The 27873-nt window shown below is 36.7% G+C and overlaps 3 protein-coding genes across 6 annotated transcripts; 2 read left to right on the plus strand and 1 right to left on the minus strand.

Annotated features, from left to right (window-relative positions):
• Positions 1-273: 273 nt before the first annotated feature.
• Positions 274-3429, minus strand: LOC128877911 (ADP-dependent glucokinase). 2 transcript variants are annotated; one of them, XM_054125554.1, is made up of 5 exons: positions 2945-3429; positions 2213-2500; positions 2010-2146; positions 1488-1936; positions 274-1326 (listed from the first exon to the last, which is right to left on the minus strand). In XM_054125554.1, the coding sequence occupies exons 1-5, from the start codon at positions 3274-3276 to the stop codon at positions 1084-1086; spliced, it is 1449 nt and encodes a 482-aa protein (XP_053981529.1). In that variant the 5' UTR covers positions 3277-3429; the 3' UTR covers positions 274-1083. The 2 variants fall into 2 exon arrangements, with proteins under 2 accessions (XP_053981529.1, XP_053981531.1); XM_054125556.1 differs by lacking the exon at positions 2945-3429 and adding an exon at positions 2763-2919.
• Positions 3430-5696: 2267 nt separating this feature from the next.
• LOC128877912 (uncharacterized) lies at positions 5697-22580 on the plus strand. 2 transcript variants are annotated; one of them, XM_054125557.1, is made up of 2 exons: positions 5697-6791; positions 22192-22580. In XM_054125557.1, exons 1-2 carry the CDS (start codon positions 6381-6383, stop codon positions 22210-22212), a joined length of 432 nt encoding a protein of 143 aa, XP_053981532.1. In that variant the 5' UTR covers positions 5697-6380; the 3' UTR covers positions 22213-22580. The 2 variants fall into 2 exon arrangements, with proteins under 2 accessions (XP_053981532.1, XP_053981533.1); XM_054125558.1 differs by lacking the exon at positions 22192-22580 and adding an exon at positions 9101-9583.
• Positions 22581-22971: 391 nt separating this feature from the next.
• On the plus strand, positions 22972-27461 carry LOC128878393 (zinc finger protein 569-like). 2 transcript variants are annotated; one of them, XM_054126551.1, is made up of 4 exons: positions 22972-23275; positions 23556-23714; positions 23835-24542; positions 24618-27461. In XM_054126551.1, the coding sequence occupies exons 3-4, from the start codon at positions 23886-23888 to the stop codon at positions 26328-26330; spliced, it is 2370 nt and encodes a 789-aa protein (XP_053982526.1). In that variant the 5' UTR covers positions 22972-23275; positions 23556-23714; positions 23835-23885; the 3' UTR covers positions 26331-27461. The 2 variants fall into 2 exon arrangements, with proteins under 2 accessions (XP_053982526.1, XP_053982525.1); XM_054126550.1 differs by having other exon boundaries at positions 23556-24542.
• Positions 27462-27873: the final 412 nt, after the last annotated feature.

Consider the following 27873-nt stretch of genomic DNA (forward strand, 5'->3'; position numbering starts at 1 on the left):
TATCTAATTGTACACTATTCCACATGTGAGTTAAATTTTCGTTCAAAATGTCATTCAACGTAATGCATGGTCCTAATAGTATCTTTTATTATGCGTGAACGAATAAAATAGATCTACATGGTTGTTGTTCATTTTTTGCATACATCTACCTAAACATAGGTATACAGGGTGTCCTAAAACTCGTTTTTTTTTTTGTTTTTTTTTTTTGGATGCTTAAAAGAAGGGGACTTCTAATGTGTATCGACGATTGTACTACACGTTATTACACATTCGGAAAATATAAGATATTTTTTATTTTTTGTCATAAATATGTCCCTCAATATTTAAATATTCAGATGAACAAAATATTACAATAAATTCCATGATTTTAAAGTTAAGTTACTTGATATGAAGCGATTTCTGTTTTCACACTGTGCAACAAAATGACACACATTGCAAATAATTAAAATCGAATTTGTTAAGTCAAGTTGACAAAAATGATTTAACCGTGGTACTAAAGCTATTGGAAAGCTTGCTTATGAGAATTTTTTTGTTTATGAAGAAGATACAGTGCTTTAAAGGACAACACGAAATTGGTTTACACGATTAAAAAATGATAAAGACCGTTTCACAATTATTGCTGGTTTGCTCGTGTTTCGCATCTACAGCGAGCAGTATCTTTGAGGTCGAAATTACCATTTTTTAATCATGTGAATCAATTTCTAGCCATCCTTTTATCGTGTTACTTTTTTTTTGTCAACTTTACACTTTCTTTGAAACATCTGAAAGTCAATAAAATTTAAATTCATTATAAAAACAAGAAATATATCAATCTTGTTAGTAAAGTAAAAAATTCTCTTTCGAATGGTATATAACATTTCATCAGATATCTTTGTGACCGCAATTTTAAATTTGAAAAACGTGGCCATTATGTACCAATCCAATATGTAGGAATGGTATCTCGTGGAATGAATGGTAATCTAAACTTCCGAAACTTCTATGCATCGAAATCTAATTTTATCACGTGAGTGCTCAAGCAAACCGTAACACAAAAAGAATATAATATAGTGTCGTTCAATCGTGTTTCGAAAAAAAATGCTCTGTTCAGATTTGTAGTACAAGACCCGCGCTTGAAATATTATCACCGCCTCCGGCAGTTTGAGCAGCCTCGGTACAAACCAATACCGGTGCAACGCATACTTGAATAGGAATTTTCTCGTTTCCTGCTTTTAAAACTTCATCCCAACAAGACACTGGTTTGTTGATGTCCAGTGCTATTCGAGTGCCGTCAACGATAGACGTTGAAAAGCTGTCGTCTAAAATCAAAGCTGCTTTTCTAACATCTACCTGAAATATATTTTAAACTTTTGTGTATTCGAAACTTCAACATTGTTCCTTAATAGTTACGTCTTGAAAATTGAAAGAACTGGACGCGTTAGATCATACAATTAATTGATAATTTTTGGTTTTTTAAAATGATTTATAACATTTTCTTTGCATTTACTTACGTGGCTTGTCGCGCAGACGTGCCTGTGCGCTGTCAATGATGCTTTGGCTGCAGCAGCCATCGTATTCTTCCACATAGAATCTTTTATAGTAAATATGGCTTGGTACGCTAGTGTATGAACATGAATTCTCGTAAGTTGTCGAGAATTAGGAACAGACTTGCTCCTTGCGCGTATAAGTTTGAATAACGTTCGCATTTGATCTAAGACTGTGGCAATACGCGGTGTAGAATTAGCTACTAAAGAAATGTTTCCATAATACATAGCATTATGCAGATTTGCTATTTCTTGCTCGTTCATGCCTAAACTGTCTGCAAATGGTATGATTGAATCACATAACTCGAAAAGTAGTTTGTCTTCTGCAAAAGAAGCCATCTCAAAATGAATTTTAGTGGTTGGTGATCGATCCATCATTTGCTTCTTCACTTTTAGTAGAAGCTTGTGTCTTACACCTACATTGCAGTAAATTTCTTCCATAAGACTGATCATCGAATTCAATTGATTGAAAATGGTGATTGCTATTACCATCTGGAAGTGGGTAGTTGTCCATCATTTGGAGGCCACTAATAACAAGCAAGTTAGGCTCGTTTGTTGAAAGGAGAGTGTCGAATGCGTCAAACGAACTAATCGTTGGATTGTGGGCATCGTTGTGAACTATGTACCTAAGTAATTATTTGAGGACATCAATATTTCAAAATAATGTTATTAACATTTCTTAAGTATTGTACCTGTTAGCTCTGGTGCTGGTATATGGACCCCAGACATCACCATTTTTGTATTCAATAACTAAGTGAATGTCATCTCGTTTTACTTCACCTCCAACAATATTAATAATCTGTGGTATCATTTGATGCAGAGACCTGGTCAATTTTGCACCAAGCGTTACGTCACATCCTTCTCTTGCAAATCGCAGTGCCATAACTGCTGCATTGCCACCAATAGTAGAATAGGAAGATGGAAATGAACGAGCTGTAGCAACAAGCTTGTCGAACAAAGTTCGATTGGCCATGTATCTCCTGAAATGAATTTATATGAAAATAATTACCTTGTTCAATGAAAATAAAACTTAAATAATATTAACAATATAATTTGAAATAGACTGATGCTTTATTTTTCACTGTTTTGGTCTATACTGAAGGTTTTCTGAAATAATTATGAACTTTCATAATTGAAATATAAACAAATGTGACAAAAGTTAGTCAGGAATATGTTACTTACTAGATGATTAAATTATAAAACAGATTCGAATGAAATATAAATAAAAAATTAAAACCATACCCGAAGAAAGTCAAAACATTGACATAAATAAATTATCAGACTTTGCTTTCGAAACGAAGCGTATCATTTAACTGTTGATAGGAGATTCAATTATTTGAACTCAATCGTACTCTTTCGATAATCTGATTTCAATAAAACCTATAAAAATTTAAATAAAGGTCAAGGCTCGAATTATTTCTTACTCCGCAGCAGCACCATGACGAAAATAATAGGCGAAACTTTTTAACAATTCGAGTTCTGTGTTTATTTCGTCGAAATGCTCCGGTTGTTCAATTTCTTCGGTATATTTTAACAGTTGCTCAGCATTCACGTAGACGTCAGTGCATACACCATAACCTATCGCAACTTTCGGCCTCGATGTGATCACGTGTTTATTTTCGAGTTTCTCTAAGCCGTGAATTAATGCTTGTAAACGTCTTTGAAGAACGTTTTCTGAATTTCTCAAATAAATTGCAACTAAAACTGTCAGCACAGTGACAGCTGTACCGAATTTCAACCCCCTATTATACCCCATGTCGAACACCAGCAAAGTTTGCTGAGCAAACACCAATGAGAACACGCACAACGAACTCAGCGCTTGCAATCACTGGTCTGTTCAAAAGGTCAATCGATGTTACCTTAGCGCCACTTTTCTTATCAATTAAACATAAATAAAAACTTTGTTTACATATCCGCATTATTCACGTATCGTTTCCTTCGATGTTGCATAATTTACGTTTACCTCTGTAAAAATAGTAAAAAATTAATGTCTATAAACATTATATCCATATACATGTATATTTGTTTTATTTTGTCGTCATTGAATAAGAATACAAATTTGTTCTTATTTACGTTATAGATTATTTATTCATACAAATACCTTAACAAATACATTATCATATATACAGGCAACTCATTTTGATGAGGTTAATAGTATTTAATATATTGCATTTGTTGCTAAAAATCGGTTTCAAATTTTTCAGTAATAAATCAGAAGTTTTAGTATTAAAAAAACGTAAAGAAACTAATAAAATATAACATAGGTATACAGGGTGTTCCAAAAATGTTGTAACACCTTGAAAGGTGTGGTTCGGGAGGTGATTTGAAACAACTTTCTCCTGAGCTAAACTAGCGCCACCTACGAAGAGCAACGGAGAATAGGTGAACTACGAAACAGTTTTTCGCGTCTTTTATGCACAATAATGAAAACAAACACATAATGATTATGCATTTCGTAATCAGGGGAAGTAAATCTATCGACCTATCAAGCGTTTGTTTCGAAAATTTGCAAAACAAAAAAATTTGTTCCTTAAAAACATATTTTTATCATATTGTAAAGGTGAAATTGCAAAATCGGGCAATGGGGAGGCATGCGGAGTGATGTAAAGAATATTTTAGAAAAAGAATCGTGAGAAAATATTGCTTCTTCGCTTCAAAAAACTTGATGAGCTTCGTTGCTGTGAAATCTTGATGATTTGTATGGCAGTATGGTTGCTCCGCTATCACACTGTCCACTGCAGCGCTGTTATCGTCTCTGCTGCGGTTGTTGCGCTAGTAGTCTAAGATGCTTTTCATCATGGTTCAGTATCGTAGCAAGTTTTAAAAATGCCCGCGGTCATACATTTTTCTTTTAAGTAGTTGTGTATATGTAGAAATTGGTAAAAAACATTATGTACGTGTAAACTAGCTTGGATTGATTACAATAGATTGGAAAAATTGTCTTTTGCGATGATGTAAAAAGTAGGTATAGCTAGTATGAACGTAAATAAGATAGACAAAAGCATACGCATAATGAAATGTAAGTGTTATTTAAAGAGAATAAATGATAAAAGTGTAGTAGTAAAAAATTATATGTACAAGTCGAATAGAGTAACCTCCTCGATGTACTGGAATTGCCTAATTGTATATTCCATCTATAAATATACATTTAATAATGGAAAATAAGCAATATATTTATAAAAATGTAACACTTGTATTTGATTTTTACATTAAAATTAAAATTATTTTGGAATATGGAGAATTCTTAAGAGATAACACGCTAAAATAGAGGCGGCCTCACCAGGGCGCGCCTGGACACAATATCGGGCCAAGAGGCCTGGTCATAAATTAAAGCAAACTAAACAAAAACCTCTCTCTCTCTCTCTCTCTCTCTCTCTCTCTCTCTCTCTCTCTCTCACTCACTCTAGGAATTATTTACAGATTAATTATGTACAGATTTGAACTTTATTTCCTTTTTATTTATATATAAAACGATAGAAACATTAATAATAATGACATAATAATAAAATAGTATACATAATTTACATACCATAATTTAGATCATACAAATATATACAATTTGGTATAGAGCTAAATTTTATTATTTGTCACAATTCAATTTATATTGTATTTATCTAATTTTATGCGCAAAAAAATCTGAAAGTAACTCACTAGACAATGCTCAGCAATGCTCGGGTAGGTTATGTTACGGCGTACGTTTGTTCCCCCTGTACAAATAAATTTGCTATAGGATAATACCGGAACCACCCATTTTGCATTTCTCTCAGACCTCCGTCGCCTCTACTTCTTCCTACAGGAGTTCACACTCCAGTTAGGATAGAGCTCAATGGCTAACATACGCTGCTGAATATTGTTAATTATGACACAAAAAAACAAAAGTAGACTACCTATAGGAGCTTGCGCACAAGTTTGAACATTTATCTAGCGGAAACGACTATGAGAGGTCTCAATTTTGCATTGTGTGTGCCTACGAATAGGCTGCGTGATGCCGCGATACCTAAAAGTAAGGGTCTAGCCGAATAAGCGAGACTTTCCATATTACATTTGTGACATTTTTCTGATTACAATGATACCACATATAATACAATTTGGATTATATTTACAATAATTTATGGGCGACGCGGAGAAAAAGCCGTTTCGAAAACGTTCAACAGCTCACAAGGGGAGGTCGCGATCCGGACGAGCGCTTTTTGAACGAGACCGGGCTCACAAGGAGACATTGCCTAGTGTCCCTCGAATTTTTTAATCAAATTTTTTCATATGTAAAGAAGAGTATGCAGAACAATCTCTGCAAGTGAGAAGGCGCGACTGTCTTTCATTTTCCAGAAATAAATTTTTAAAAATAGCTAAATTTCGATTGACGAGTGTCGACGATACAAGAGTCGGAGGTATGATAGAAGCAGCGTGGCCCCATTCGTTCGCCTACCTTCGCAGGGATCGGACGTGTTACCTGTGCGCTCCGCTACCGATCCGTGAAGTGCTGCTAACGATGACAGCCTACGTGATTTTTGTGACACGCTAGTGAATCTTCGTCGATTTGTATAAATTACAGTGCTTTAATAATAATTAACCAAACACAAACTATTGAGACGGTGTTCAAAGAATTAGGATTCTTTGAGGTTCAAAGAATAGAATCCCTTACAAGTGTAGCACAACAAGGCGTAGCTAAAATCGTGGACAAAGTGAAAAGTGCTTACCTAGGTCATTATCACGACGGACAAAAACGTTATAGAAATAGACGACATCATTCTCTCGTCTCTCACGAGAGATTATATCAAGGGCAAATCAAATGTGAAGAGGCTAAACCCCGCGCCAAGGTTGTCCACGCGCAAGGTTCCGGCGTTGCCGGAAACCGCCAAAATGAAGGCGAAGACGAAAGAAAAAGTACCAAGCGATGACAAGCCGTCGTACGATGAATTGCTAAAAATGATTAGCAATTTAAATAACACCATCAGCGAGCCCTCCAAGCAGCTCGCTGAAGAAAGAAAAATCAGGGAGGCGAAGGAAGCAGCCGAATGGAGGCTACAGCAGACAAAGGCGCCCCTGGGAAAACCAGCGACGTCACCCAGCGTGCTCGAGGACGTCGCCATGTTGGACACGACGGCTGAGGACAACAGCGACTGGAACAAAGTCGCAACAAAGAGGAAGAGCGTCCAAACCAACACCACTGGAAACAAAGGCAAAAGGATCGCCACCCCTTCGACCAGCCAGCAGGTAGAACCCATTGCCCAGCCGACTCTACCGAAGAAGAAGCCGAGGTTCACCGACGAGGTAACGGTACCTTTGACTGAAAATACTAAAGTTGCGCGACCCCCACCTATAACAGTTTACAATAGTAACTCTCGAAAAACAGTAGAGACCATCGCGACAATCACGAAAGACTTTTGCATTAAAAAAATTAATGTCGGTAAACACACAGTCCACATAAACTCAATCGAACACTTCAAAACCGCGTGCGTAGCTTTAAATCAGAATAATATCGAATACTTTACATATACACCGAAACAAGAAAGATACCTAACTATTCTTTTGAAAAACCTGGAAGGAGACTACGACCCGGAAGTAGTACTCGCCGAGTTAAAAAAACAAAATATCAACAACGTAAATTTCGCGGCTGTCAACAAATTTAAAACGCAAAAGTCAATTAGGGAAGGCAAAAACCTTCCAATATACCTAGTCCAGTTATCATCAAACAGTAAATTCGAGAATCTGCAACAAATTAGAGTCATACTTCACTTCCTCGTTATGTGGGAGAAATTAATTAAAAAAGACCGCATCCAATGCAAGAGATGCCAACGGATAGGACACGTTGCACTTAACTGCAATCTGAACTACAGATGCGTTAAGTGCAACATCCAACACAACCCGGGAGAGTGCTCTTTTACGGTAGCAGGCACTAGCGCAGAAGATGACGCGGAAACGCGTCCCTTCTGCGTAAACTGCAAAAACTTCAGACACCCTGCATCGTACAGAGGTTGCCCGAAGTTGAAGGAACTGAAACAGAAAATAAAAGAGAAAGAAACACAAATTAGATTAGAAAAAGAAAGGAAACACCAATTAACAAATAAATTCATTAAACCGAACATTTCATTCAGCGCGATAGTAGCGAACAAGGTCTAGATAGCGATCCTCAAAACACAACCAACAGAAACACGGACGCAACAACAACCACCCAAGACGTTCCCAACACACCTGTTCCTAGAGAAGATAAAGAACATTATCTCCTCATCCATAAATTCACACATTGCTCGTATCGCGGAAAACGTACAAGCAAACGCGAATAAAATCAACATAATAACAGAAGCATTAGGTATTGAACTCTAAACTCCACAAATGGCCAACGCACAACACACCGCACAAAACAAAACAAGCTTTGCTTTATTAAAAATAATACAGATCAATGTCAATTCCATCATCACTAACGAGAGAAGAGTCACTCTCCTGAACACACTCACACAACACAACCCGGACATAGTTTTACTATCGGAAACAAAATTAAACCACACACACAGAATAAACTTTAGAGACTACCACATACTCCGCACAGATAGACCGCGTTCCAAACAAGCTGGCGACACAGGCATAATCATCCGAAAAAACATCTCGTTTAGACGCATCCAACCAAACTGTTTAAAAAATAGCATCAGTTTCCAGTCCACAATAATAGAACTTAAATTACAGAATAATTGCAAATTTTAAATTATTGCAGGATATGCAACTAGCAACTGCAAAAAAGAATTTATGATAGAGTTAAAGAAATTATTTGAAATCCTTGAATTACATAGATCTAATCACTATTATCTTCTAGCCGGTGACTTGAACGCGAAACACACCTCCTGGGGTAATACCTTGAACAACGCAAGAGGCGTATCGCTTAACAAATGGTATTCCGAAAGTAGAATCAAATATAGAACCTCCTTACTCAAAACTGCAGTCCCATCCTTTCCAAAAAGTGGAGCGTACCTCGATCTCTGCCTCGCGGACGAAAAAATTAAATTCCACAATCTACCTGCTCCAAAAGCCATAGACACTTTTACATACGACAGCGATCATAGAGCATCTTTAATGAACATCTCGATTCAGACACTCGACACACTGGAACTAGACGAACCTTCGACGACAATAAAACACAATTTTAACAAAGCCGACTGGGCAAAATATCGCGACTTCCTAATAGAAAATGACCACACAGATATTACAAACGACAGAAACTTAACGAAAAACGAAATTGACGCACACTTAGACAAGCTGAACGACAATATATCTCAGGCAATAGACTTTGCAATACCGCGAATAAACGACAACTTCAACTCTACAGACAGATACTGTTTGAGAATCGGCTCTCAAATGACGCGCCGTGAGACTGCCGGCGTCCCATCGATCAGTCATCGATCGACAGCTGGCGCTCTTGTCCAGCGGACGAGATTTCGGCCGAGTTTTGGAACGTGCAACGGTCGCGTGCTCGCGCCATGTGCGCTGAGACGCCATTGTGAATCTAGTATTCAACGACCACGCATCGCGTATAGTTTTGAAACAATTTAACAGTTTACTCAAGTGCAGCTCAAACTCTCATTGTTAAGACTCATCCCGGAATGCGTTGAAGTGCAAGTTCTGCTCATCAGTGTCCAACTCAGCGACCACAGGCGGAAGAATCAATAGATTAACTGCACCAGACGGTGTAGCCAGCTCTGCTCAACAGAAACTCTCTCTTCGCCTTCCTGCCAACTCAATCATCTACTAATCATCTCGTTTTTGACAGGTAGCTCATAAGTCATATCAATAACACCTTGACTCTCACTGATTGTAACGAATTGACGAGAATAAAGTTTTATATTTCAACCAAAACCGAGAGCATTCACTTCTGCAGTCCGCGCGAACCTAACACCCGTTCGCGAATAGATACCTTAATCCTAAAATTAAAAACCTTCGGAGGCACAAGAACCGTCTGCTCACATGCCTAAACAACCTATCAAGAATCCAAAACTACACCGCAGCAAACGACCCACTTATACAAGCACTCAAAGAGGCTCTAAAAACAATTAGATATGAAATTAAAAAAGCTTTTCAAGAATCAGTTAGCATCTTTTGGAAAAATAAAATTGACAACATTTCTCATCGTAAATCGAAAGAATTTTTGTCATCTATCAATAGTATATTCCGTCCTAAAGAAAAGAACTCCATCGAGGATCTCAAAATACCAACATCCAATAGAAACATTTTCCATAGAGCCAATGTCACAATCGACAATTTACAAACTGACGCACACGGCAACGTACTCGTCACAGACTCTCAAGAGAAATTAAACATATTAGGCGCGCATTTCGAATCGGTCTACATTCAAAATTCGGAGATGAGAAAAGAACAACTATCAAATATTATTAAACGGAAAATCGAGTCACTTAAACAAGAAATAGATCAAGACAGTCTGGACAATAGAACATTATATACATTCACGGACACGAACACAGCAGACAATCCTGATCCAGAAAGTCTTAGTAAATACAGATATCTCATAGAATAGTAGAGACGGAGTCCTGACTCGTTATTTCACTTCTTACCAGCATCCTACAGTTCCCTCAACGCTGTTCGGTCGAATCAAAGCCTACAATCTTCAGAAGTGGGATAAAGAACGTGGTGCAGTAAGGACTAGTGTGAATATAATTGGCATTTGTTGCAATTGGAGACGTTTGCAGAATATTACCACGATAAAATAATATTCGCAAATCGCGTCCCAATCGCAAGTACCGAGCCCATCGATTACATCATTGATGGTATAACTGAAGTGCGATACAGAGATCAAGCTCGAATTATGAGTTTTCGGACAACGGCCGAGTTGTTACGCGCTTTCGAAAAAATTACATTGGATCCGAAGAGAACGGGAAATAGCGATAAAAAACAGCCGAGAGTGTATAGCGGCGAAAAGGAAAAACAAGATTCACGTGAAAGGAGCGTGCGTTGCTACAACTGCCTGGAGACGGGACACATATCCTCAAGGTGCAGTAAAGCGAGAAGACAACATGGATCCTGCTTTGAGTGCGGATCGACAACACATCGACTGAAAGAATGCCCACGGCGGACTTCAAATCAACGCGCGAAGGAGCCCAGCGCATCGACATCAACGAACGTGGTCCAGGCAGCTCTACCAGCACCGTACATCCTTCCGATAAGTTACTCTGTAGTTGATAAGAACGATCACGTATGTAAATACACGCTTTGTGCGATGTTAGATTCCGGATCGCCAATTAGTTTAATTAAAAATAGTTTTGTTCCTTTAGAAGCGCGATCTCCGCTCCCGGAGAATAGTTATGACTTTTGCAGTATAAATGGTTCGCGTATGGAGATTTTGAATCTTTTTAAGCAAAAAGTGGAAATTGAAGGGATGGAAATAGAGATAACATTTTATGTAGTACCTGATAGCACGATGGCATTTATAGCGATACTTGGTCAAGATTTTTCTACGCATCCAGAAATTAGTGTAAATCTGAATGATAAACTCACCGTGGCAAAAAGAGAAAGTCAAGCGCCGAACGATAACTTGAAGCAGGCAATTTCGCAAATTTTGAATATTGATTGTTGTGATGCTCCTACGGATAAGAGCGAAAATCTACAGATTAACCCGGAACTTGAGACTGTTGTTATTAAGCAAATTGAAAATTTATATATGTCAGAATATACAGAAGTTAAAGCAACAACCGATTATAAATCTGATTTTGAAATGAAAATTGCATTAAAGCATGATCAGCCGATTAGTTTTCGGCCAAGACGTCTGTCTTACGTGGACAAACAAAAATTACAAATAATTTTGGACGATTTATTAGAGCGAGGAGTAATCCGGCCAAGCGAGTCCCCATATGCCAGCCCCATTCTTTTAGTTAGGAAGAAAAGTGGCGATATACGACTTTGTGTCGACTACCGGGAATTAAATAAAATAACCGTCAAAGATAATTTTCCAAGCTAACTTATTGATGATAACATCGATCAACTAAAAAATAAAAGATATTTTACAATACTGGATCTTAAAGATGGATATTATAACGTTAAAATGGCGGACGATTCAATTAAAACTGGCAAGGTGCTGATTTTCTTTGATGATTTCATGATTGCAACAGAGAATTTGAATGAACATTTAGAGATTTTGCAACAAGTTTTTAGAGCAGCAGGGCAACATCATTTAACGTTTCGTCTCAATAAATGTTATTTCGCACAGTCCGAAATAAATTATCTAGGATATCATGTTAATTTTCACGGAATTCGCCCAAGTGATGAAAATATTAATGCAGTTCTAAATTATCCAGTTCCGCGTAACGCAAAAGAAGTGCTGCGTTTTGTTTCCCTCGCTAGCTATTTTAGACGTTTCATACCGGCATTTTCAATTATTACAAAACCTTTATATAATCTCGTTAAACGGATTGTAAAATTTGCGTTTGGGGAAGAGGAAAACGAAGCCTTTGAAAAATTGAAACATCGCTTGGTTAGTAAATCGATTCTTTCAATATACTCGCCGAAAAGTGAGACCGAATTGCACTGCGATGCAAGCGCTTCGGGATTTGGCGCGATGTTATTGCAAAAACAAACTGATGGATATCTCAGGCCAATTTCGTACTTCAGTCAGCGGACAACGCCGACCGAAGCAAAGTATCACAGTTTTGAACTGGAGTGTCTGGCAGTTGTAAATGCCATTAAGCGTTTCAAAATATACTTAGGCGGAATTCATTTTAAAATAATTACGGATTGCGACAGTTTTCGCCTAACATTAAGTAAACAGAATGTAAATCCTAGAATTTCTCGTTGGGATATGTTTTTGCAGGATTTTGATTATGAAATACATCATAGGCCCGGGCAGCGAATGAGTCACGTCGATGCATTGAGTAGATGGCATAGTGTGTTAGTCATTGAAGGAAATACGTTCGAACAAACTTTATCCATCTGTCAAGATCGAGACGAAGAGATTGTAAAAATTCATAACAAGCTGGAACAGACGGAGTTGAAACAGTACGAATTGCGTGACGGACTTGTTTATAGAAAAGATAAAACGAAAAAATTGCTTTTTTATGTGCCGCGCTCGATGGAAGATAAGGTAATTCGCACCTGTCACGACGACCTGGGTCACGCGGGTCAAGATAAAGTTATTAATAACATTTTAAAATTATATTGGTTTCCGAATTTGCGTAATAAAGTGAAGGAGTATATTTCGAATTGTTTGCGCTGTACAGAGTTTTCGCCTCCTTCGGGTAAACAGGAAGGATTTTTACATAATATTGAAAAAGGAAACGTGCCATTCCAGACAATTCACGTAGATCACTTTGGGCCATTAGAGAAGACAGGAAAAGGGTATAAACATTTATTTGCTATTGTCGATGCTTTCATAAAATTTATTAAATTATATCCGTGTAAGACAACAAATTCTCAAGAAGCAATGAATCATTTAAAAGAATATTTTCGAGCGTACAGTAAACCCAGGAGCATAGCGACAGATCGCGGAACAGCGTTCACTTCAAATGCTTTTGAAGAATTCTTAAAGATTGGAAAAATTGAACATGTTTTGATTGCTGTCGGGACGCCGCGAACAAATGAGCAAATAGAGCGTTTTAATAGAGTCATTACCCCGATGATTGCGAAGTTATATGAAACTCCGAGTAAATGGGATAAAGTGACCAGGTTGAATTTGCATTAAACAACACCGTTTGTAGAGCGACGAAACAAACTCCAAGCAAATTATTGTTTGGCATCAACCAATACGGCGTAACAAATGATTGTATGCGGTTTTTCTTAGAATGGAATAGCGAAAGGAATCTAGATAAAGTACGAGAGGAAGCGGCGGAAAATATAAAAAAAAGTCAGGAGATAAACCAGAAACATTATAATCAAAAAAGAAAAGATGCTAATGTCTATAATGTGGGCGATTACGTTATGATTAGGAATGTGGATATATCAGCAGGGGTAAATAAGAAACTGATACCCAAATATAAGAGGCCATACGAAATTAAAAAAGTGCTCGATCGCGATAGATACGTTGTCAGCGACATAGAAGGTTTTCAAGTGACGCAAATTCCCTACAACGGCGTCCTATCGCTCGACAATATAAGACCTTATATCGCAATGTAAGAGTGTATTATAATTAAGATAATCTGATAATTGTTTATGTAATGAATTAATATGACAAATATCTATTAAATATTAAGTATATGTAACGTATAATTGTTTCACGTAACAAAATAGCATTACGCGTATATATTAGATGGTATGGATATTTCGACAGGAATGGATGGATGTACGTTATATTTGGATTAGCCGGGACGGCTAACAGGTCAGGATGGACGATCTGTAGACCGATAGCGGTAAATAGTCAGGTAAAAGCGGCACCCTCGGTGCTCGAAGGCGCGAGATTGGAGAAAACCCCAGCGACGCGACACTGACTTTGACGCGTGTGGCGAGTCCCGTTAAAGGACTAGAACAGGTCAGTGAATGCAATAAAAATTTGGAAAACGGGGAAGTTAGAGAAAGCGTAGCGTCCTGCAAAAGGGACAAAGTCAGTCACAGCGTAGACCCAGTCCGTGAAGAGTCGTAGAATCTCGCCGCGCCCGTTCGACGACACACTATTTTTAACCGTAAATACAGATATCTCATAGAATAGTAGAGACGGAATCCCGACTCATTATTTCACCTCTTACCAGCATCCTACAGTTCCCTCAACGCTGTTCGGTCGAATCAAAGCCTACATAGTAATAATTGTTTTTTTGTGGGTGGAGTAATAGAGGAGATCTGGAGGTCAATGTATTTTTTTTAAATGGAATGCTATATTTAGTATACAAGAATATGGTAGAGTATCGAATTCTAAATAAAAAAGTGTTGACTCCACTGCTCTTCAATATATTTATAAGCGACCTGCTGCAAATGTATGACCTGAATAGCGACAACGTCAAATCAGCAATAGCATTCACGGACGACCTCTTGATTTACTCGCGTCACAATAAACCTTCGATCATACAGATCGAACTACAGAACACCTTCGGGAAAATTCAGAACTACTTTCACACATGGAAATTAAAAATTAACATCAATAAATGCGAAACTATTCTCTTTAGACCGTACATCTTTAAAATCTCCGACGCGAACTCAGACGTACGCAGACACGGTACGAAATTTCACTTACACGACAGCAATGACCGCAACCGCAAGTTACCCCATAAAGACATCGTTCGCTATTTAGGCATTGTGACGTGGGACACAGATTCCTGCGTCACAGCTTAAATAATTTTTAAATATTATTATTATATATATTTTACTTGCCTATCGGCAAGGTCAGGTCTTTGTCACAGCAGTCCCGTACGGGCCCTGGCTCGTATGTGAATTTCTCTTTCGTATTTAATAGGATGGACGGTTAGGATGCGAGCGGATTCAACGGTGAATTTAAATTAAATATTGAAAGCTATTTTACTATTGAAATATCATTGTCTGATGTGTATTTTAATAACCAATGATTAGACCTTGAAATTTACATATTTATAATAGATCACACTCTTTCATTCTTTCAGTTAACTCATATAAAATTGAACATAAACTGTATAGAAGAATACAATGAAAATATATATATATATTTATTCGTTTCTGGGATATCAACTAGGGTTACCCCGGAATGAATTATATCACTTATTAATATCCCAGATTTGAACAACAGTGATTTCATATGATAAAGAAATACAATAAAAATTGTCGGAATAATATTATATGAAAGATCAATGGAAATACCACCCGAGAACATCAATTAGGGATTCCCCGGAAATGAAATATCATTTATTGATATTCCGAGTGGTCACAACAAAATAAATTCATAATCATTTATACAAAAATATTGATTGGAAGAAAATCAACTCACCACTAAATATCTTTACAATACAAATCGAGAAAAACGCTGGTCTCGATGTTCTGAGTTGTTCTGGTCGCCTTGTGGTTGAAGGAAAAACACACGCACACGTTTTACGGTTATAATTAACGCTAAATTATATTTACAACAAAAAAGATTTAATATCAAAGTATTTAAATAAATTAAATTAATAAAAGAAATTGAATAAAACGAGTTGTTTTACGAGGAACTAGAGTCTTTGCCTACCACTCACTTTGTATAATACTACTAAGTACTCGGTATACAACTATGCTCAAATTTAGCTCGCTCGGACTAATATCGCGCTTCGTGCGACTGTACGATGAGAAGTGAGAAGGCTCGTGCCTTCCTCGACCACGTAAACTCGATGGAACGTTCTAGAAGCTTTGGAGACAAAGGATCTTAGAACCACGTGATCGTCGCCAGTTTATAGAAAAAGTCTTCAAGATTTCGCGACTCGGTACACGCAAGAATTTGGTGTTTACGAGTTGTACCGCGTCTCGCGCCTCGCGCTCACCAAACCGCTCGATTCGTCCTAGCGACAACGTGCGCGCGGACGAATCGCGCTGCTATTCGAGTTACGGCTTCGGTATTCGGAGCGTACATGAAGAAGAAATAGCAAAATAAAGGTTTAACCTAAATGCGCGATATTTACATGTCCTTCTTCCAATGATATTTGTAACCGTGATATTTGAACGCGATGGTAATATTCGGTGTGCTTATCTTTCCAACAATTATACATGTATACGCCACTGTTACATTTCCTGATTTAACGCCTTTTATTCGTAACAAGCAACGCATTTAACATATTTACAATACTAAACCTATTAAAATATTAACAATTGAACATATTTACAAACTTTATACAGGGTGCGGCACTGCCAGCAGGGTGAAAATGGCGTGACGACGTTGATTCCAAGGAAGGAATGTGTAACTTTATTCAAAAATGAATTTAATGAACTACCGTCAAAGGCTAGGTTTGTGTTCGATTAGAACGAATTCGGGATGGTAAACCATCTCGAACACATTCCTGCCGACGAAATCAAGAAAAATAAAAATGAAAATATCGGCACGTAACAGCATACATTTGGACTTTAAACTGAACTACAACCAACACGTACAAATACAGATAGAGAAAGCTCAGAAGGCATTCTTCTCTCATAAACGCCTCTTTTACTCAAAGGATCTTGACAAATCCGTCAAGGTCCTTTGCTATAAATCTTTAATTCGGCCCATCTTAACCTATAATTGCCCCATTTGGTTTAACGTCAGTGCGAGCACTATGGAAAAGCTAAGACTTTTCGAGAGAAAATGCCTTAGAGCTTGCCTAGGGACATACAGAACACCGGAGTCTAATTACACCAAAATGATCAGCAATTACAAACTGTACGAAAACGCGAAACTCATTAGAATAGATTTGTTCACGCTCAAATTAATCCGAAACCACTGGTCCAACGCGCGTAGAATCACCTCAATAGTCTCATTTACGGCCCAACATATCCGAATCCTTTATATCACGACAAGACGCGACTGACAGGATACACGCCATCGGAATCATTTTTATATCTAGACAGCGCAGGATACATTCAAAACAACGATAACATTCCGCTTATATACCACATTAACTGAAAGACCTACGACAAAAAACTCTTATACGACGTAAATACACAATTTGACGACCCCGACATACGTTTCAACTACAGACTATCGACGATAGACTTGAACAACAAACACAGACACAACACGGACAAGTACTGGTGGTTGCAGTTCAGTTAAACATAATCAGATCACACCTGTCACACCTATGTATTATACACACACAACACACAAGGTAACGCGTATCGTTTAAATTTAAGTAGCTTTAACGACCTTAACTACTCCGTAGTTACAATTAAATTAGATAGTAATAATTAAATTAATAATACATATTGACACAGACAGTATCTACTGTCTCATTTACTTATTAATAACTATTGCGGCCTCCTCGGTAGTATAGTGGTCAGTATCCCGCCGGGGAGAGTATTATTTTTGATTTTTAGTGTTTAAACTCAGATTAAGATTCTATTTTTACTAAAATATAGATTCTCCCCCCCCCCCCCCCCCCCGATTACCCACTCCAACCCTTCCAATTTCAACTTATGTATAGTTTTCCCTCGTGCCGTTTTCTATACATAATCCCAACCCAACTATATATAAGAAATTCTTCTTTATGTAATATTGACGTAACATTAAGTGCAGTAACTCGTAGATCTAGTGTTAAGACTACGCGTGCTCTGCTCTGAGCCAGTAGTCTAGTATGTATTATATTTAATTTAACCATTTGTACGTTTAGGTTTATTGTACCATTTGTATATATATTTATAATTGTTCAGGCACAATAAACGTATGTTTTAAAAAAAAAAGAAGCAGCGTAGCGCAGTCGGTGGAATGCCAGGTTGTGAAGTCGATCGTTTGCGCTGAACGCGGTTCGTTCCCGGTAGGAGTCATTTATTTTTTTTTTTACTTTTTCTTCCTTTTGTATCATGTTTTGTTATGGACACAACCTTTTTATATATTAAGATTATTTTTATACAATATTGTGCAATTTTTATGTTTTCTATCGCATTGAAAACGAAGTCAGGATGTGAAAGGAGTTTCTATAAACTTTTATAAAAACTTACGTCATTATAGTTTGTAAATAACAATTTAATTATATTAAACATTGCAAAAACAAAACAAAACATAACAAAATATGATACAAACGGAAGAAAAAGTAAAAAAAAATAAATGACTCCTACCGGGAACGAACCGCGTCCAGCGCAAAAGATGGACTTCGCACCCTGGCACTCCACGAACTGCGTCACGCTGTTTCTATGATACCTCCGACTCTTGTATGGTCGACACTCGTCAATCGAAATTTAGCTATTTTTAAAAATTTATTTCTCGAAAATGAAAGACAGTCGCGCCTTCTCACTTGCAGAGATTGTTCTGCATACCCTTCTTTACATATGAAAAAATTTGATTAAAAAATTCGGGGGACACTAGGCAATGTCTCCTTGTGATCCCGGTCTCGTTCAAAAAGCGCTCGTCCGGATCGCGACCTCCCCTTGTGAGCTGTTGAACATTTTCGAAACGGCTTTTTCTCCGCGTCGCCCATAAATTATTGTAAATATGATCCAAATTGTATTATATGTGGTATCATTGTAATCAGAAAAATGTCACAAATGTAATATTGAAAGTCTCGCTTATTCGGCTAGACCCTTACTTTCAGGTATCGCGGCATCACGCAGCCTATTCGTAGGCACTCGAACATGCCACCGAGCGTTGCATGTGTGAGTGTGTCTCAGACAGCTGCTCGCACCTTCGACCATATATAAATGGACCGCTCAAGCCTACTCTTTGTACACTGAGCAGAGCGTAACCAACATCTCCATACCAAAAGTGAGATTTGACGCTAATGCGCATGCGTCGAATTCGAGAACTATAGCAAAAATTCCATCTCGATGACAGGTTGACTACAGCTTTGACCAATGGTCGAAGAGTAGTTCCTTTGAGTATATAGACATATACTCAACCCCATAAAAAACTTCAAAAAAGTAAAAAAATTACGTCAAGTACGTGAAAAAGTGGAGAACTAAAGGAGTTATCATTGAAAAAAAGAAGATACCCATAAAAAAGTACAAGAAAGTAGAAAAAGATGTGAAATCAAAATGAGCTGCCAGTACATGAAAGTCCTTTCCAATAAAGTGCAAAGGCGACACTGTGTAACACAATGTAAAATTCGGTGGTTTCTAACTATGCGCAGCTAAACAATTCATGTAAAGTGACTGCTTCACACTTTAGCGGTGACATGAAGAAGCTAAACAACGTATCATCCACAAACTGAGGCTGTTTAAAAATTTGCCTTGATGTCCGCGGCCTGCAAGTCAAATGCTTGGCGTGACAAGGCAAGGCATTCTCAGATCATCAAGACCCATACTTTCTCTCTCGTAGGCTTTTACATAATTTGTCAATTTAAAACTCTTACGATAGGAGTACATTTCCATTGCATTGCGTTTTAAAATATTTCTAAGGATATTCATTGACGCAGATACCTTTCCTCTCGTAAGCTTTCAGATAATTTGTCAGTTTAAAACTCTGACAATATAAGTACACTTTCATTATTTTGCGTTTTAAAATAATTCTTATTCATCGACAGGACCTTGCCTGGCCACGCCAAGCATTTGACTTCCAGGCCGCGGACATCAAGGCAAATTTTTAAACAGCCTCAGTTTGTGGATGATACGTTGTTTAGCTTCTTCATGTCACCGCTAAAGTGTGAAGCAGTCACTTTACATGAATTGTTTAGCTGCGCATAGTTGGAAACCACCGAATTTTACATTGTGTTACACAGTGTCGCCTTTGCACTTTATTGGAAAGGACTTTCATGTACTGGCAGCTCATTTTGATTTCACATCTTTTTCTACTTTCTTGTACTTTTTTATGGGTATCTTCTTTTTTTCAATGATAACTCTTTTAGTTCTCCACTTTTTCACGTACTTGACGTAATTTTTTTACTTTTTTGAAGTTTTTTATAGGGGTCTCACTTTTTTTTACAAAGATAATTTGTATAGTGAATGACTTCAAATAATAGAAAATGGGAGATCAGTTTGAATCCTTTAAGGTTTCAAAAGTACGCGGAACGCATTGCAGTAAGTCTCATTGCAAGCAATTTATTAAAAAAAAAATGTAATCAGTTTATCAGTAACATTTAAATGCAACATGACTTTCTGTCATGTGTCGTGCAGACTTTTGAGAACTTAAAGGACTAAATCTGACCTGTCTTTTTCTATATTATTGTAATACAATAAATTATGTATTACAAATAGTGGATCTCTGTTCCTTTTCTCATTTTCTCATTATTTAAATTTGTTACAAGACTTTCTGCCATGCATTCTGTAAACGTATGAACTGTATTCTAATACAATAGATTGTGCGTTACAAATAGTTGATTTCTTTTCTTCATTTCTCGCTTCATCTTTAACATTTAAGTTTCTTGCAGTGAGACATCCTGCCATGCGTTCTCTCTCCCTTTCTTTTTACAGTTCATACATACACAGAACGTGTAACAGAAAGTCTTGTTGCAAGCAATTTTTATATTTATCATGAAGTAAAAATAAAAAAAGTGGTCCACTATTTATAACACACAATTTATTGTATTAGAACACTTATTCTTATTTGCACAAAATGAATATTTACTGAAATTTATATTATGAACTGCACACTCAAACACCAAATTTATATATATCTTTCCACAACGACAAGGTAGATATTTTATCACTTATAACCATATACTTCTCAATACAATATCACTACACGTACCCTTTAAAATAATTATTCAATTTGCGGCGTCCAAATGTCACGAATACAAACTGACAGGTTATACAGGTTAGAAATGAATGAGTGGCGTGAGCGGCAGCCATATTACAATTTCGGCCGACGAGCTCTGCCGACTGATTCCGAGAGTCGACGAATCGACGAACAGCCTTAACTCCTATTGGCTAAGTGTTGACGAAAAATCGACTGGAAAAGTATAAGACGGTAATAGTTTTGCATGTATCGTGACATGGTATTACGATATCTCAGTTGTGCGTGTACCGATTTGATTGATTTTGGTTTTATTCGAAAGCTTATATGCGATTTACATGAGAAAAATGCGTTTAAATTTAGAAAATATTGCAGGCGTGATGAGATATTAATGAAAGAAGTTTCAAGTTAGGTTAGAATGGACCATCTCTCGTGTAAAAGATAGCGGTAGCGCCACGTTATACAGGGTGGCTGTATAATTTTTCATGAACTTGGCGTCGAGACACTAGAGATAGGCAAATCCCTAGACTTCGAATAAATATGAAGTTTGCTGATATGTTTGTCTCGTTTCCTCTTTTGAAAATTTTCCAAAGAAGGAAACGAGACAAACATATCAACAAACTTCAGATTTATTCGAAGTTTAGGGTTTTGCCCATCTCTGCTACCGCGTCTCTAAATGAAAGCCATAAACCAAGGGTTGAACCATCCACTTCCCTGTAGGGCGGGCAATAGAATACGCCCACAGTAATCCCTGCTTGTCGTAAGAGGCGACTAAAAGGGACAGGACGGACTGCGGGTTATGACGCCCGCGGTCAGGTGGGGAGGGCCTTACGCTTTCCACCGGAGGAGACATTTCGCCAGCATATGGCGGAGGTGGCGTGGGAGGGGCAACAGTAGTGTTCACTAGAGATCCCGGAACCTCCCCTACAGCGCCGAGTCCGGCCACTGTGGAGTTTTAGTAGGTATTCCCCTCCTTCTGAGGGGCGAGTCCCACACTACCCCCTCCTTTCGAGGGGGTGTGCGTAAACGTATTTCTCCACGTAAAAAAAAAAAAAAGGGTTGAACCATCCAAAGCGCAACGGACCTCAAAGGGTCCGAGCATTAAAGTGTGAAATGTTTGTCATGATATGTTCACTTTTTGTTGTGTTTTATAAAAGTTAAAGAGACAAATTGCACTACTGAATTCCTTATGTTATACTGATGAAAATGGTACCAAACACGATATAATATCGATTAATTTAAGATTTTTCTACTGTGTAACAGCGTGATATGTAGAATTTACATTACGCGAATAATTAAATTTATTTAATTCATTTCGATTAGAAATAAATGTATTGCTTAACTAACAATTATTTATAAAAAAATTTAATATTTTTTTTACATAAAGAAATAAGTGTTTTGCTTCACATTTTTCAATTTTAATATTTCATCTAGCTAGTAAAAATATTTTTTTTTTCAATTCAGCCCGGGGGAAAAAACAGTTGAACACGCCTGGTCTAAACCACGTGGACAACCGTATGTAGACTGACGATATGGTAACAACAGAACAGACGACGACAGCGCCACAACGGAAAGTGCGATAGCGAGGCAGCCATATTGCCATATAAATCATCAAGATTTCACAGCAACGAAGCTCATCAAGTTTTTTGAAACGAAGAAGCAATATTTTCTCACGATTCTTTTTCTAAAATATCTTTTACATCACTCCGCATGCCACTCCAACGACCAATTTTGCAATTTCGGTCTTGAAACTTTATAGGTAATAAAAGTATGGTTTTTTCTTTTCTTATAGAAGAAATTTGTTTACAAGCACTTTTTCGAAAATCGGGCCTTAGAGTCGCATCCACCAAAGTGTAACGAATATATTAAAACCAGAATTATTAAAAAATATTGCTTCAATATCTTCGAAAAAAATTATACTAGCCTAATCGCCCTGTCCTCGTCTCTCCTGCAATTGTTGTATCTCCCTCTCTGTCCTTGTCCCGGAGTTTCCTACTTTTTCCGCGACTGTCGCTGAAGGAAACTCGGAGTTTGGCTCTGGCTCCTGCGCACCCTGCGGGCGCTCTATCGACATACTCGCATTCTGATTGGTCGGGGTTTTCCGTTAATATTTTCTTATCGAAATCTCGGACAATACTTTCGTTTCTCTAAGGAAAAAATTGTTTCAAATCACCTCCTGAACCACCCCTTTCAAGGTGTTACAACATTGTTTGGACACCCTGTATGTTATATTTCCGTCAGTGGAAAATGTTCCTCATTGAAACCAGCCTTTAAGTTTAAGATACACGTGGGCAAATAAACATTTCCGCTGTTTCTGTCAATTTACATCTTGCTGCAACGATGAGAACTCGCTATAAAAATGATAAACGAGAGAGTTTACAGATGAGTAGTGAACATTAATTATTGAATTGAAAGCGTAAAAAAAAACTTGCATTCCATAGATAAATATGAATTGAAACAATTCGAAAAGTTGAGAGCACGTATCCTGAAAAATACACGCGAGAGATGTCACTTTCCTGAAAAATGAGTCTCTCGATGGATCGCATAGGTTAGAATTCCGCACTGTGTTATTTTTTTTAAATCATGTATTTCATTTGAATGTTGACTGTATTCATATCCTGGAAATGAAACTTTATAAAAAGAAGTATTATTGCACATAAATGCCGATAAAGTAAACGGAGTCGTAAATCATGATACGAGCTGAATGATTTTTAAACACGCAAATTTTTTTCCTTTTTTGTCGACAATATTTATTTCTTTTATAATCTTAAATGAGATTTATATATATTTAACAGCACGCTTTATTTAATTTTTTATTTCTTCAATAGAGTTCCAAGAATCAAAGAAGTAAACAATGGAAATGTTAAAACTGAAAACTGTGACAGACAAAATATTTGATTTGATGTTTGGAAAAATCAGTATTAAGTTTCCTAAATGTGAACTAAATTTTTACCAAGAGGAATTTTATTTGTCTACCTCCACAAAAAGTATATGTTTATAAATTATGATAAGCCATAAAGAGATTATAAAAAAAATTAGTGATATTGTGTTTATCAAATATATTATCCATGTTATTGAATAATTACATAAAGCTCTGAATTGTTTAGATTATTATAAGCAAATTGCATTAAATAGAGAAGCGTTATAAAATTGGAAAAATGAATTCTCATTGTAATACCTTAAACACAAAATTATATCACCGAGGACAAATTGATGTAATAGACATGCCAACAGAATTAAGTTGTAACTATAAATATTTCTTTGTTTACGAGGATCAGATATCTAAATTCATTGTGTTAAAAGGTTTACATGAAAATACTGCAAGCGAAGTAGCTAGAAAACTCTTAGATACATTGGCCATTATTGGAGCGCCACAAGTTTTGCAAAGCACTAATGGACGCAAGTTCGCAGAACAAGTTGTACAGGAGTTACGTCTTTTGTGGAAAGATTTTATTATACTTCATGGAGAAATCTCAGAGAACAAAGAAAACAGTAGAGATTTTAAAGATTTACTTGAGCGTTGGGTGCAAAAGAACCCATCAAAGACATGGTATGAGGCTTTGAAACATGTTCAGATTTTTGAAAATACAACGTTTTGTTGTGACAATGGAAAAATTCCTTATGATATATTATTTGGGCGGAATGTACATGAAGAATTTCAGAAGATGACTAACGGTATACCCGCAAAAGAAAATATATGGACGGAAGAAGAATGGATTAGTCTTGTGTCTAATAAAAATAATGATATTGAAAAAGATGAGACTGAAGAGTTTAACGAAGATCCAAATTTTATAGGTATCGGTGACATGGATAGTGTAAGTATAATATAAGCGATATAGTAATTAGTGTATTTTTGTTCCTAAATTAATAAATATTCCTTACTTTATCAGTCTAGAGACGATGATAGTGACTCTTATTGCACAATCAAGAATGAGCTTGCAGAAGGTACTACTGGTTTCAATTTTGTTAATGTTAAAAGTGAACCATTGAATATGCATATGGAGGATTCAGTATTTGAAGACGAATCGACGGTAGATAATAAAACAAAATTAGTTTCCGAAAGTCATGATTTGAAGTGTAAAATCTGCCAAAAACAATATATGAAACCTGGTCACTTGAAGAATCATATGAAGATACATGTGAAAGGAAAAAAGTTTGAATGTAAGTTATGTAAAAAAACATTTCACGTTCTCAGTTTATTCGAGAAGCATATGCAACAGTCTCATAGACAAAATGAGCAATCTCGATTGAGTAGTACGAGAAGAAGTAAAGATTCTCGGGAAAAAACAATATTAGACACGGAAACATCCAAATTGGATTATTCATCGAATACAAATATCAGTGAAACAGAATCCACCGTTACGGATGAGGATCCTAAGACAACAACGAATTCTAGTTCTCTGAAAGAAAGAAAACGAAACTCTACAGAGAATCGCTCGCTGAAAGTAAACGGAGACCCAACTCTGAGTTGCACATACTGTAAACAGAAATTTAACTTTCCTAGCGTATTAAAAAGGCACATGCGATCTCACACGAACGAGAGACCCTACATCTGCAAAATTTGTAATAAAAGCTTCAAACAATTAGGACACCTCAGTCAACATTCATTGACGCACAAGGATTACCGTTCTTTTCACTGTGCGGTCTGCGGTATAAAATTCGAGTCGTTGGGTTTGTTAAAAGTCCACACTCAGTCGCATAAGGAGGATTATATCTCGAAAACGAAAGAAGCTTTTCGCTTGTTCGAATGTGGTAATTGTAACAAGGTATTCACGACTAAGAGTGTGCTGGAGCGACACATACTTACTCACTCTCACGAACGTCAATTTGCATGTATAATTTGTGGTAAACGGTTCAAACAAACGGGGCACTTAAAGTCTCATATGTTAGTTCACACGGGCGAACGGAAATTTGAATGCACGGTCTGCAAAAAAAGATTCAGCCTCTCTAACTCTCTTAAAAAGCACATGTACGTGCATAATGGAGAAAAACCGTATCAGTGCGATGTCTGCGGCGCACGATTCCTCGAGAAAAGAAACTTGAACGGGCACCTTATGACTCATACGAACGAGCGTCCGTTTCGTTGTAAAATTTGTGGGAAACGTTACACCTTGGCGGACACTTTGCGGCGTCATATAAGTGCTGCTCACGAAGAAGGACGAACGTATCAATGCGAAATTTGTGCGAAGATGTTCAAACAACTGGCACATCTCTCTGTCCACAAGAAAGTACACAATGACGAGCGGCCATTCCAGTGTCACTTGTGCGAGAAAAACTTCAAGCATAAAAATGTCCTCAAATCCCATCTAGCCATCCATGCTAACGTGAGACCATTCGAATGCGATGTGTGCAAGGCTACCTTCGTGAGGAAGACGAATTTACAAACACACATTGCGTCCGCCCACATGAACGAACGACCATACGTTTGTACCATTTGTGGGAAACGGTTCAAACAAATTAGTCACCTGAACGGTCACGTTGTGGTTCATAGCAATCTAATGCCTTATCAATGTGATTTCTGTGATCGACGGTGTAACAGACTCGATAATTTGAAAAAACATATGCGTCTCCATACAAAAAACAAAGAAGGAATAGCTTCTTAAGAGCGAATGTTTTACATAGCTGTCTTGTAAAAGACACAATTCATGAAATTGTTTGAATGTGGAGTTAATCCTTTGCGCTACGATGTCACCTCTAACTACAAAACTATTTTTTCCTGAAACTCTTAAATCACCTCTGACAGAACACTTCATACAGTCGATAAAACAAATTAGTGTTACACAATTTTATTAAAAAAATGCTTTGAAAATATATAATACATAGAAGTCTGATACTATACACTTTTCATCATAATAATATTAATATTCCTTATCAAATGTTCAAATAAATCAATAATTGCATTGAATTGAACATATATCTTATCCCTTTAAATAATGTAAAATGTTTCCAGAGATATGTTATGTGCAATTTGATCATTGTTGGTATTGGTTTATTCTCATACTTGGAGGCTCGTTGTATATTTGTTAGAGCAATATTGTGAAACTTATGACAGGAAGTCATTTTTACATGTAGGAGGTTGAACTAAATATTTAATTCCTTAAAAAAATGTAAATAACAATAAAGTAGATAATTTAATATTATGTGTTCTTTCCGAATAATCAGAAAAATGACATCTAAGTTGGCAGAGAACAAACTAAGAAAACAATTATAGTGCAAAGGGTTAATATGTTCGACGACGTGTGTATTAGCAGTAAAGATAAGTCATTTTTAGAAGCTTTGCTATCAGTCTATAATGATTGTAATCTTCATTGAGCCCTAATGAATTTTACTTTATTTCTAATGGCATACTTCCATGGAATCATTGTACACTTATAGATTTCAAATATTTTTATATCGCAAATAGAATGTCACGATGTGTGAAAGCTTTATTCTTTTGAATGTATAAAAATCAAAGTGGTAAGTGATCCTAATTCGAACATATCAGAATTAGAATGAACGATAAAAGATTCAAAAGAATATAGCTAAAAAATTCTTCTTGTATTTTTACTAATTCGTACAATAAGTTTTTTCTTATTTGTAAGTTTTACCGCAATCTGAAAACTAAGATAATGTATAATTCTATTGTACAAATATGGCGGATAATGTTTTAATTTGAGATACAATTTTTAAGATTCATACATGTATATATTCAGAGAAATTATCTGTCCAGTAAACTTATTTCAAATTGTGATAAATGATTCGTTATTGTGTTGCTTTTGAATAAATTACTTAATAAAACTTGTATGCATTTTAAGGCTATGAGATACATTCTTGTTGCGATAAAAAATGTTATACTAATAAGAATAAGAAATTCGATAAGTTGATTAGACAATAATGATACCTAACATTTTTTATTAGTGGTATATATTTATTACATATGGAAATGAGCAAGTGAATTAATTACGAAACTAAATCTAATTTGATGAAAATAAACTCAATAAAATTAATAAATTTTTTAATATATAGGGTAAATTACGAAAAACAGATTACCTAAATATGTATCTCAGTTCGGTTTGAAGATACGAAAAATGTTACGAATGGAATAGGGTGTCCCAAAAATCTTGGAGTTCTTTGAAAGGGGTGGTTCGGAGGATGATTTGAGAAAAC

This window comes from Hylaeus volcanicus, chromosome 6, assembly GCF_026283585.1.
Source record: "Hylaeus volcanicus isolate JK05 chromosome 6, UHH_iyHylVolc1.0_haploid, whole genome shotgun sequence".
NCBI lineage: Eukaryota > Metazoa > Arthropoda > Insecta > Hymenoptera > Colletidae > Hylaeus > Hylaeus volcanicus.

Excerpts from the sequence above, each read along its gene's own strand:
- LOC128877911 (XM_054125554.1), bottom strand. The coding sequence starts at position 3,276 with ATGGGGTATAATAGGGGGTTGAAATTCGGTACAGCTGTCACTGTGCTG. Across the intron at positions 2,501-2,944 it reads CGTCATGGTGCTGCTGCGGA|GAGATACATGGCCAATCGAA; the intron begins GTAAGAAATAAT and ends AATTCATTTCAG. Across the intron at positions 1,327-1,487 it reads ACGTCTGCGCGACAAGCCAC|GTAGATGTTAGAAAAGCAGC; the intron begins GTAAGTAAATGC and ends AATATATTTCAG.
- LOC128877912 (XM_054125557.1), top strand. The coding sequence starts at position 6,381 with ATGAAGGCGAAGACGAAAGAAAAAGTACCAAGCGATGACAAGCCGTCG. Across the intron at positions 6,792-22,191 it reads AGCCGAGGTTCACCGACGAG|CCCGGGGGAAAAAACAGTTG; the intron begins GTAACGGTACCT and ends TTTTCAATTCAG.
- LOC128878393 (XM_054126550.1), top strand. The coding sequence starts at position 23,886 with ATGAATTCTCATTGTAATACCTTAAACACAAAATTATATCACCGAGGA. Across the intron at positions 24,543-24,617 it reads GTATCGGTGACATGGATAGT|TCTAGAGACGATGATAGTGA; the intron begins GTAAGTATAATA and ends TTACTTTATCAG.